Raw genomic sequence first — 12731 nt, forward strand, 5'->3', positions numbered from 1 at the left:
TTTGATATCACCTTCATTTCACTTCAAAGGTGCTGATACCAACTACACGTAAAGGTGGAAGCATTTTGCTTTAACTATTTCACATCAGCTTATCATTCTTAGAAATATTACTATTTTAAGATAGGATGCTTGTTAAATAAAATAAATCTCTTAAAGGTAGTATGTAAATATATGAAAGAGACACTATTAAACAGTTAAATGTAAGGAAAACAGTATTTTTAACAGAATTAATAATATGTAGGATGGAGGGATATATATATAGTTATAGTTATACATATATAGTTATATATATGGATGGAGGGATATATATATAGTTATATATATGTATATGTATATATATAAGGATGGAGGGATATATATATATATATATATATACACAGACATATATAGTTATATATTTTTATATATATAACTAATCTTAATATAGTAAAGTGTGGAAGTGAGTAATTTAAGTAAACTTCAAATATTTGAAATTCAACTCTGTCACACTGAAACATGGTTTTTCACAAGAACCATATGAAAAAAAAGTTGCTTGTAATTGAATACATCAATAGCCCCATACGAAATCCCTAATTCTTCAAGTTTCATAAGTGACACTTCGTCCCTAAAGGAGTAAATGGGGTTACTAGTATGTTAGAACGTAAACTAAAACAAAAAGAAATAAGATCAGCCAGTTTTATTTACAAATGTTGTCAAGAACAATTTAATTTTCTATAGAAATATTTTCCTAAAGCAATTGGAGGCACTCAAATCATTTAACTGTTAAAACTACTCTGACAAACAGCCTGCAATTCTCCTTACATTGTCTTAATATAACAGGCAGGTGAGATAAACACTGATAGAAAGAACAGAGGTTCCATAAATTGAATGATTTATTTTTATCACAATATGCTAGAAAATGTGCTAAGTGTTTTGTAAGCATTATTTTTATTTATTCTCTTTACTGGCCATTTTTGTTTATAAAAATAATAAATTACCTTCACTTTACAGAAGAGTAAATTTAATTTTGAAAAAAAGGTTAAAAACAAACAATGATCACACAACTATTAAGAGAGGAATAAAGTTTTAGATTCCATAAAATGAGCCTTAACCATTATACATACTACTTCTCTAAATGAAGCAATTCACTTAGATTTATTCATTCATTTAGCAATTCATGGATACCTGATAAAAAAACGAATAGGAGATATATGCTAACTTAGAGTGTGATTTTTATAAATATATTTCACCTAATTGTTGTAACTGCGAAGAAACTCCTCATGTTTCATTCATTCTGTTTCTGTGTTTGATTAGTTTTTCTAAGGGTTGTTGTCATTTTAATGTGTTATATAAAACACTTTGTACATGTGCCAGTCGCTGTGGGTTTCAAGAACAAAATTAAAAGGGATGGTTGAGTCAGTAAGCCTGTCTTTGAAAATAAAATAAAACGGTCCCTGCAAAATAGTATTTTTTATCAACAAATATTTGTTAAGTCCCCAGTGAACTGAGTCCTTTTCAGGAAGAAAAGTTCCCTCAAGAAGAGAAACACATTTTGTAATTGGTGAAAATCTAATGGATAAAGTATTTGCAACATTCTACATTTAAAGTAACAATCACATTCTTGAGTTATTTTAAGAAAACATTCCCTAATCAGAGCAGTTGAAGAAATCTTATAAAAGAAAACTAAAACTAAAACAAAACAAAACACAAAACAAACAAACAAAAACAGAGTGGTAAAATCTTTCTGGATTCATGAAGAAATGCAGTTCCACTGGGTTGTTTAAGTCACAACTGAAGTTTTGAGTCAGAAAACACTTTTAGGCTGAGAGAGGACACAAAGAATGAGGGATGGGAGGTGTACTCCTACATGCAAAAAAAGAAAGTTACACTTTCTCCATGTTTACAAACAATTACCTTTATAAGATGAGGCTAGGGTTTAACACCGGCCTGTGAGTTACTTTTTTAAATGGTGGGGGAAAAAACAACAACAACACACACACACTAAAGAAAGAATAATATTTTATAACACAGGAAATTTTTATGAAAATGAAAATCCAGAGTACATAAATGAAATTTTGCTGGAACAGACAACTTATTCATTTTCTTTTCATTTTTTTTCTTTCTTTATTTGTAATTAAAGTTTACTGGGATGACAATTGTTAGTAAAGTTACATAGATTCAGGTATACAATTCTGTAATACATCATCTATATCCCACATTATGTGTTCACCACCCAGAGTCAGTTCTCCTTCCATTACCATATATTTGACCCCATTTACCCTCTTCTAGAACCCCCCTTATTCCTTACCCTCTGGTAGCCACTAAACTATTGTCTATTTTTATGAGTTTTTGTATCTTATTTGTTTGTCTTGTTCTTTTGTTGTTTTCAGTTTTATATTCCACATATCGGTGAAATCATGTGGTTCTCGACTTTTGCTAACGTATCTGGCTTAGCATAATAATCTCAAAATCCACCCATGTTGTCACAAATGGTACTATTTTATCTTTTCTTATGGCCAAATAATATTCCATTGTGTATATGTACCACAACTTCTTTATCCATTCATCTACTGAAGGACAGTTTGGTTGTTTCCATCTCTTGGCCACCACAAATAAAGCTGCAATGAACATAGGAGAACTAATATCTTTACAAATAAATGTTTTCAGATTTTTTTTTGGTAGGTACACAGGAGAGGGATTGCTGGGTCATATGGTAATTCTCTTCTTAATTTTTTGAGGAACCTCCACACTGCCTTCCATAACGGTTGCACCAGTCTGCATTCCCACCAACAGTGTATGAGGGTTCCTTTTTCTCCACAGCCTCTCCATCACTTGTTACTATTTGACTTGTTGATGATAGCCATTCTGACTGGGGTGAGGTGATATCTCATTGTGTTTTTTTTTTTTTTTTTTTTTTTTTTTGGTATTTCTCTGATGATTGGTGATGTTGAGCATTTTTTCATATGTATATTGGCCATTTGCATGTCCTTTTTGGAGAAATGTTTCTTCAGGTCCTCTGCCCATTTTTGAATTGGATTGTTTGTTTTTTGTTGTTGAGTTGTATGAGTTCCTTATATATTTTGGATATTAGCCCCTTATCGAAGGCTTTCTTTACAAAAATCTTCTCTCATTTGGTTGGTTGCCTCTTTATTTTGTCAATGGTTTCTTTTGCCATGCAGAAGCTTTTTAGTTTGATATAGTCCTATTCATTTATTTTAGCTTTTACTTCCCTTGCCTTTGGAGTCAAATTCATAAAATGCCCTTGACCTCAAGATCCATAAGTTTAGTACCTATGTTTCTTTGATGCAGTTTATTGTTTCAGGTCTTTGTTTAGGTCTTTGATCCATTTCTGTATGACTATCTCCACAATATAACAGCAGAGTAAATGGTTACAACAGATACATATGGCCCATTAAAGCCTAAGATACTTACTAGCTAATCTTTCACAGAACAATTTAGCTAATTCCTCTCCTAAACCATTTCCATGGTCTATATGTCACACTTTGATTGTGAAGCCGGTTACAGAAACTAGTAAACTAAAGCAATCCCAAAATTCTTCATTCTTGCCCCAACCTTTCTCACTACACAGATCTCTATAACTATTTTAGTTGATTTGCCTTTAAGTGCATCTCGACTGTACCATTTTCTCTGTTCTTATGACCATCTCCCAGATTTTGGCATCAGCTACCTCTTAATCTGCTGAAGAAGCATCCTTACTAGTCTCCTACCTGCAGTGCTCTCTCTCAAACTGTTTCTTGCACAGATGGAGTTCAGTTTCTAGCATGGAAATCTGCTCTTTTCACTCCCTTGACCAACTGTTTTTAATGTTCTTTTCCTTCCCTTTGGGCAGCAGTCCTTAAGGAAGGATCAACATGCCCTGGAAACTTGTTAAAAATGTAAAATGTCAAACCACAGCCCAGACTTACTGAATCAGAGATTTTGAGTAGAACCCCCAAATTTTAGCATTTCTCTGCCTTAGGTTCTTTATCAGTGAAACTGTGTTGCAATAAGGGTTAGCAAGTGTCAGGTGCTATTATTATTATAATTCTTAATATTGTTATAATAAATGACTTAGCTAGACTCTATAGTTGACACACATAAATAATATACACTCTAATACTCAAATGACTTTTACAATCCATTGTGTATACAAAACAGAGTTAGGAAAATATCAAATAACCCTACAAGCTCTAAGTGCTAACGAAGTTCTTACGGTGTTTACCATGAATATGGAAGAGATAAAAAAATGAATTATGTAAAGATTTAAAATTGATATGTGGCTCTGAAGTGAGAAGTCTCTCAGAAGGAAAATTTTTCCTGAAAATATTTGTGTAGATTAAGAGTGATATTTGTAAAACACTAATAAAACACAATATAAGTTTTATTACCTACCTTATTATTACAGTCATAATCATGAAGCCATTTTTATTTAATGTTTAATCATGCAAGTCCTGATCTCAATGTCCAAACAAAAAGCTAACATATAGTTCAAAAAAAGTTTATTATAAAAAAGGTAGCTGCTACTACTGTTTTTAATATACTCAGCATTTATTTTCAATTAATATTACTATTCAAATAATAGCTGTGCTTAGTGATAAAATATATTTAGATTAGATGGCTTTATAAATATAAATTAAGGCTTCAATTAAGGGGAAACCTACAATTTTGGTGTTCTTGCTTATTATAAAATAACAAAACATGCGGACTCATATAACTTCTCTCTATGCTAAAGAAAAACATTCTTGTATGTATTTATTCAGTAGGTATCCATAAGTATTTTACACCATATAAAAAAAGTGAACTCAAAATAGATTAAAGACTGATAATGGGTGAGACACTGTTCTAAGAACTTTTCAGGTATTAACTTATGTTTCAAATGTTCATATTTAATTACTATTAATCTCAAGTTTACTCAAGGCTATGATGTAGATACAATGAGTACCTTTAGTTTAAAGATGAGGAATCTGTGGTACAGAGAAGTTAAGTATCTTGTGCAAAAATCATACAATTAATAAATTGTAGGGCTGGGATTTGAGCCCAGGCATTTGGGCCCCAAAGTCCCTGCCATTAAACGTAAGCTCAGCTTCCTTGTACTACAAAAAAAGGTGAAAATGTAGTTTTAAAGTACCCACTATTGCTCCTTTATATTGCATATGTTTAAAAACACTTTGATTTATTTCTTCTTAATTTCATATAACAACTTTAGGAATAAAAGTATCTAACGTAGATTTTCTTTTTTAGATCTGCTTAAATGTCCAATAACCAAACTGGAAATGTATATACATGATGAATGCTTACTTGTAAAAAAACTGGGACTAAAACTTTTATTAATTTTCTACTTGGAGGATTAAATACCTTCAAAGAATATTTCTAACCTTTATTTCTTTAATTTGTGAAATAAATATTTCAATTTTATAACACTGAATGTCATGTATTTTAAAATTTATTAAGATTATTTTTTCATGAACCTCACCTTCATTCACTGGAAAACAAGGGTCTATTATTATTGGACTTCTGCTAATGCTGAACTTTGTCACCATTTTCATTGTAACTTTACCTTTGGTAATAAATTAGTCAATACATTCCTGCATCTTTAAATAAAAAATTTCCCCTAGCATCGGAAGTGTTACTTTGTAGAAGCATATAAACAGGACGGATAAGGCTCAGTGATGCTTATAATGGAGAAAAATGTGATGTTCTCTGATCATTCTCAAAATTGGAAACAAACTAAATTTTGTTTAGGAAAATACAAGTTTTCCTTATAGGTGACATTCTCTAGAAGGATATAAAGACTAGAATATCTACCTTGAATCCTGGGAAGATATGTTAAATTAGATCCATATAGCAAAAATGTCCTTATTTTTATTTTTCAAGTTAAGTAAAGATGTCAAGAGCATATTTCCCCAACCAAATTAATTACACTGAATGTCTCACTTCCATTCTGTAGATATGAAAATGTCAGAAAGACTTCAAGGTATCAAGTTCCTTCCCATTCTATGAATTTGCTAGGGGCCAAAATCAGACTGTCAATTAGTAAATGAAATACATAATACATTGATCTTATTTTGAGGGAGGGGGATGATATAACACATAGACCCAAGTCATTTTTCATGGTCCAATTTATGTAAACTACTCTAACATAAAACTCATACTTCCTACAAAATGCTGAACAGCCTTGAGAGAAAAATATATATGTATGTAAGTTTGCCTTTTAAAAATTAAAACCAATCCCATCTTGTAAGTGTCTGTCTATGACTAAATACTCCTCCATGCTGAGGGAAGTTTTTTTGGAAAAGAATATATATATATTTCATCATAACAGTGGTATATTGCTGGTCAGATCACGATTTCTTGGTTAATTTCAATTCAGTTAAATCCAATATATTTACTGAATGCCTATAAAGTGCAAACATGCTTAAGCTATATTTCCTCCCTTTAATGCTCTCATGCTTTGCAGGTTTGTAGAATGAAAGGAGTAAAGCAGTTAAGGGTGATAGGAAAGGATCAAAGTAATTGCCCGCATAATCCAGGGTGTATACTAGAAACTCCCATGTGACAAAGCAGGATCGATTATATCAGAAAATTGAAACTGAGAAATTGAGTGTACCTGGGAAAAGAACTAGACTGAATCAGATTGTCAGACAGAGGGGTGCAGAAACTTTACAGATGAGGAAATTTTGATGGGAAAAAATATTATCGAGGGAGAATGAAGACCAAGTATCAAAGAAAGAGGATAACCATGGAATTTATGGACCACAGAGGTATTTTTAATCAACATAGGAGAAGATAATATGAATTCAAAATGAGGCTTGAAGTATGGTCCATAAGACCAGAAATGCCAATGAGGTGGAAGGTCTGCTTAAACTACATTGAAAGAAGGTGAAAATAGATCCTCTGTAGGAAAGAGCTTTTTATCTGAGAATTATATCTCAAATAAGCACATGATAATGATAAAGGGAACATCATTTGCATTGGAATGAGATTTCCATAGATTATTGCGCATATCATAATGGGGAAGAAGAATCAGACAACAGTTATAAAAAGATGAGCTGATGTTGTACCAAATAGACAAGGTATCCCAGAAAAGAAAAGAAAAAGAAATGTGATTCTTACTTAGAATTAAGAACATTTGGTAATAATAAATTGGAGGAAATGAAAGCACAAAACCACGATGAAGATTTCTATTGCACCAGCATGTGAATCCATGGGGAGAGGGAGCAGACTGTTTGTGTGAATTCAGTTCTCTTCAAATGGATAAGTTCAAGTGGATAGTGTATGCTTTCTTACGGCATCATTCCTTTTCCTCTGATTATCCTGCCCAGCGACTACTTCAGATGGGGGTTTAACATAAATGTGTCCTTGGCATTCTCCTCTAATTTACTGAAGACTTTATAAAACTTCCCACAGTAATTTTCCATTGATATAAGTGTGACTAAAAATCTGTGGACTTGGTGTAAAACCCTTAATTTTTAAGATTTCTCTATTTCTACGAGAAAGAAACAAGAAGGGAAAGAAAAATATTCTGAACTAATTAAAATAAAGGCTGGAAACAATCCCATCATACAATATACATAAATATTAATAATTGTTAACTTACAAAAGTTGTTTTATAATTCAAATATTATACGATTCAGGTGAAAATACCTTCTGGGTCATTAATTCATGACAAGCACTTACCCTGTGGCTGACGACTAGGGTGGTATATCTGAAGGTCAAATGGCTGGGCACTGGTTTTCTGAATCACACTGACATTCTGCCCTGTCCACTTATTGGCTTTAGATAAGGTGTTGGTCCTCCAGTCAGTCCAATAGACCTCACTCCCATATAGAGACACAGCAAATGGATGAGAAAGGTATTCATGGCCCCGGATGATTTCTATCATGCCTGTTCCATCATAGAGGGCTGAATATATAGCATCTGACCTACAGAAAGGTAAATACATCATTTTTCAGCTGTTTATCAAAACTCATTCAAATAGTGTAGTGATGTGATCGTCTTACTTAGGTAAATGACAGAGAAAATATTTTACAAAAACTATTTGCATGGTCCTTTATCTAATTTGTAGGGAAAAAAAGCCATCATAACAAAAACAAACAAAAGCCACCACCAACTGCCAGAAAATCACCACCATTATAGTAAAAACAAAACAAAAATCACCGCCTATTTCAATGTGTGTATACATTTATACATGCATATTAGGACACATTTTGAATTTGTAAATATTATCTGAGGATGGTAACAGAAAATAGAGAAGAAGAGATTATTTTTTAACCTGGCATCTGTCCAAACTATCCTTTTTTCAAAGTGGTCCACAGTCAGTCCATTAGGCCAAGCCCCTGTTTTCATGTCTTTGTAGACAGTTTTTCTCCCAGCACCACTCATAGAGGCAGATTCTATGCGAGGAAAATTGGCATCCCAATCTGTCCAGAAGAGAATTCTGAACAAAAAGAAAAAAAAAAATGCTATTGTTTCAGCCATTCATTTCACAACTATTTACTGAATGCCTTCTATATGCTAGGCGCTGGGTGGGTAAACAATGGCAAGAGAAATGGGCATATTACCTACCCTCATGGGGCTTATAGTCCAGTGGAGGAGAGAGACTAAATGAACACATGAATATAACTATAGCTTCTAAAATATTTGAAGAAAAAGTTGTTATTACACAAAACAGCAGGTGAGTGACCTAATTATAGAAGATGACCAAGGACAAAAGCATGAAGATGATGTTTACACAGAATCTGAAAGATGAGGAGAGCAGTATAAAAAGCAAAATAAATAGTGGATACAAAGGCCCTAATGGAGACAAAAAAAAAATATGAGCTATGGGGGGAACAGAAATAAGGCCAATGAATCAGAAATGTGGTGGAGGAAAGGGAAAAAAGATAAAGTTGAAAAGGGATACCTTATGGGTATTATGAGATAAGGCGATTAGTATTTTGTTCTAAGTGAATAAGAGGCATATTTAAGCAGGATAAAAACATGGTATCATATATAACTGGATTATAGTGAGGCAAGATTATGGCTATGTCATGTGGTTATTTTGAAGGACAAAAGTGATAGTGGTTTGGAGTATGCTGGTGGCAGTGAAGATAAGTGAATGGATTCAAGATACATTTTGGAGGGAACATCGCTAGAACTACTTGATGATTGGATGTAGAGAATGAGGCAGAGAATGGAATCATTAGGGACTGTCGGTTTCTTGTTTTAGTAAACTCAGAGTGAGGATAGGGAGAGGGCATGTGAGAAATCCACTAAGTGAAATGGGAAAAATGGAAAAAGAACAGATTTTAAGAGCTGATAATTGAGTACAGATGGGTGTGGATAGCAATCAATAGTTTAGTTTTGATTTTTGATCTTGAGATTTCAAGACATCCCAAAGGAGACAGCCAGGAAGCTGTAGTATGCCAGGGTGAAGTTCAGAGTAGAAGGCAGAGCTGGAGACAGATTTGGAAGTCATATGTATGTAGATGATAATTAGATTCAAATAGATGGAATAGATCACATGCCAGAGGATGTAGAAAAAAATAAACAGCAACAGAAGAAAAACATTTACTTTTATATATATAGACATGCAATTGTTAAAACACACCTTTTTATATGTTAAAGATCATTACTTTTTTAACAAGTGCTATTTGTAAACCTAGAAATTCATGGTGCATGAACAGTTCTACACAACAGGCATTAAATACTACATGTCATGCATTTGATTTTTAAGGCTCTTAGGTAATGGATGGTTTATGTTTAATTGATAGTGGACTATACTGTTGATGCATGTTTCAATAGTGATTATATAATTTAGTTACTCAACAATTTTGCAATTATTACAACAGCTAATATTTTTGAGTGTTTATTGTGTGCCACTGACTATTTTCAGCTTTATATAGATTACCTCATTTAATTGACCATAAGGCCACAACTAGTTATCCATGTTTTACAGATGAGAAAATGAGCTTAGAGAAGTTAAATTACTTGATCAGCATAACATAGCTATCAAGTGGTGAATGGAGATGGAAACCTAGAGAGATTAATTTCTGTTCTCATGCTTTTCATATCTAACTTTAATGCCATGCCATTAAATAAAACAGCAAAGGGAAAGCATCTGGTACAGAAGTAGATGCACGTTTAGTTGACTTCTCGACTTTGGTAGTAGATCCCAATGGACAGCATGGAATTAGGTACGGGAGAACACAAAGGACTGGAGATAAACCAACAGTCCAGTAAATTTTCTGATTTCTGAAAACATTTTGGTGAGAAATGTTAAAATTATTGGTAAAAAATAAATTATATGTGTGTGTGTGTGTGTGTATGTATATATATTGCTATTTTTAATTCTTCGATTATTTTGAATAATCCTTGAGTATCGGATTTGGTGGATTATCTTGGAAAATGAAACAATCCTCTGGAACAAAATTTAAAATCCAATTCAAACTATCATCTTCTTTTTCTTCTTCTCTTTCTTCTTCTCTTTCTTCTTCTGTTTCTTCCTCTTCTTCTCCTTCTTCTTCTTCTTCTTCTTCTTCTTCTTCTTCTTCTTCTTCTTCTTCTTCTTCTTCTTCTTCTTCTTCTTCTTTTAATGTATTATGTCTATTCAAGGAAATGTTGTATGATGTAAATTAAGCTTTCATTATGACTTCAATTTTGAGACATTTATAGTCTTTTTCAGGACATAGAAATTACAAATATGGAGTAATTAGAAGATAATTCAAAACATTATATAATGAATTATGTGAGCTAAAAGACAGTGGTGGACAGGGAAGGATGATATTGACCTTCTTGATAGAATGAAAGTTCATAATTATTAAATAATTGTGTCAAGGTTGAATTGTGGTGATGTGGATGTTTTTGTGCCAAACTCGAAACAAAGGTTGGGGTCTGCCCCACTCCAGCATACTTAATCTCAGAATCCATTTTCTCTTCTGTAAACGAAACGCATAATGGTCACACTTGTCAGGAACATGTGATGAAGTAATGGATATAAACAATTTTGCTCATAGAATGGCTACGTCATAGAAAATATTTGTGTTTGTACAAGCATGCATTCACACACATATTCATAGAGAATATTTGTTAAAAGCAAAAGTTCAGTCTTTACAAACTATTAAAGAAATAGGGGTGAGAGAAAAAGGAGAGAGAGTGAAAAAGAGAAAGAGAATGAGAATTATTGCTAATGACAACATTTAAGAGTTAAAACAGCATATACATATATACATATATATAATATATGTATATATATATATGTATATATGTATGGGAAGGTAGATTAGTTTTATAAAATAAGCTTGAGTCAAAGGCATGAGAAAAGGATTTAGAGAAGTAGGTCAGAGAATTGGATTTATATTATAGAATGTCTCTCAAACAATGAGTTCATGATGTATATATATATATACATATATACATATATACATATATACATATACATAAACATATATATATATATATTTTAGTTTTATGGGTAGCTTTAGGAGTTTCCAAATCTCTGGTGTCTGTTGGTGTCGGGAACATATACACAAAAACAATATCCAAATTGTTCATTGTTTAACCACAAAATATTTGAATAAATTAAATAGTTGGGAAAGAATAAAAATGAACATTTAATGTATCAGAGGGCAATGTGTTCATAATTTTTGAAGCTTTGTAATGGATAAGAGGAAGTTTATTATACAATTCCTTTTATCCTGTATATTTGAAAAAAAATATAATAAAACATTTAAAGTGTGAATAACTCAACATTAAACAAATAGATAAAAGTTTTCAAAATGGACTAGAGGACATTCACAAAATCTCATTTTTGGAAATGATACTCTGAAAAGACTAATGTTTAATGATGAAATTGTTTTGTATGAAAACATACTACTTATCTAAAAATATAAGCATAACATAATTTATAAGCTATATATAGACATAGATATATAGATCAAGATAAAGATATAGATATAGAAATATAATATGTTGCCAGTTAAACTGAAACAAAGGTTAATTAATAGAAAATTGGTAGGCTATTCAGTTAAGTAGCTGAATGTTTTTCTTAAAAAGAATGAATATGAAATGAATTCTATGTCCCACTTCAAATTTACTTTTGGATACGCACATCTTTTTCACTGATACAAGCTGTTTGTCAGCTGCCCTTTAAACTTAGCATTAAGAAAATAAGATTTAAAATAGAAACAAAACTGACATAGCACAGTCAAATTAAATGTAATATATTGACAAAAAAGGTAAAGTACAGAGATTTTCAGGTTTTCAAAAGATTAGTAAAAATAATCCCTGAAAACAGTGAATTTGAGAGTCATAGGTACTCTGAGTATCCTTAGATAAACCACCACGTGACTAGACAAGTCTGTACTTCACGCTGTGGTTTAATGACCCAAAGACTTCTGAAGCATTGTCTTTTGCATGTGTAACAAATGGAGATCAGTTGTCTCCCTTGTAACTTTCTACCTAGTTCTGCCTTATGTGGTCATGGCAATTTCAACATACATATCAGCACCCCTGCAAATCTACATGCTCTGTATGTATATATATATACATATATACATATACATATATATACGTATATGTATATATGTATATATATAGTGGCTTGGGACAACTTGCAGCATTCTAAAATGTGTAATCCCTACATTTCTTCACGAAATACAGTTGCATTAAGCTGTTTCTTCTGTAGTGGTCACTGTGATCTTAATTTTTCATCAATTCAGGTGGGAAATTTACAATACTTTTTGTAAAATACAAGGTTCTAGAATCAGCTTCTC

General features: G+C 32.2%; 1 protein-coding gene across 7 annotated transcripts in view; it reads right to left on the reverse strand.

Moving 5' to 3' along the window:
• LRP1B (LDL receptor related protein 1B) overlaps nucleotides 1-12731 on the reverse strand; it is a 1877633-nt gene that overhangs the window by 633092 nt on the left and 1231810 nt on the right. For all 7 annotated transcript variants that reach the window (XM_081051911.1, XM_081051912.1, XM_081051910.1 and 4 more), the window contains 2 exons: nucleotides 8252-8416; nucleotides 7657-7901 (listed from right to left, as the gene is read on the reverse strand). In XM_081051911.1, coding sequence (XP_080908037.1) covers nucleotides 7657-7901; nucleotides 8252-8416 — 410 coding nt within the window. The remainder of the gene's footprint in view (nucleotides 1-7656; nucleotides 7902-8251; nucleotides 8417-12731) is intronic.

The sequence above is a fragment of the Rhinolophus hipposideros genome (genome assembly GCF_964194185.1).
Source record: "Rhinolophus hipposideros genome assembly, chromosome: 6".
Lineage (NCBI taxonomy): Eukaryota > Metazoa > Chordata > Mammalia > Chiroptera > Rhinolophidae > Rhinolophus > Rhinolophus hipposideros.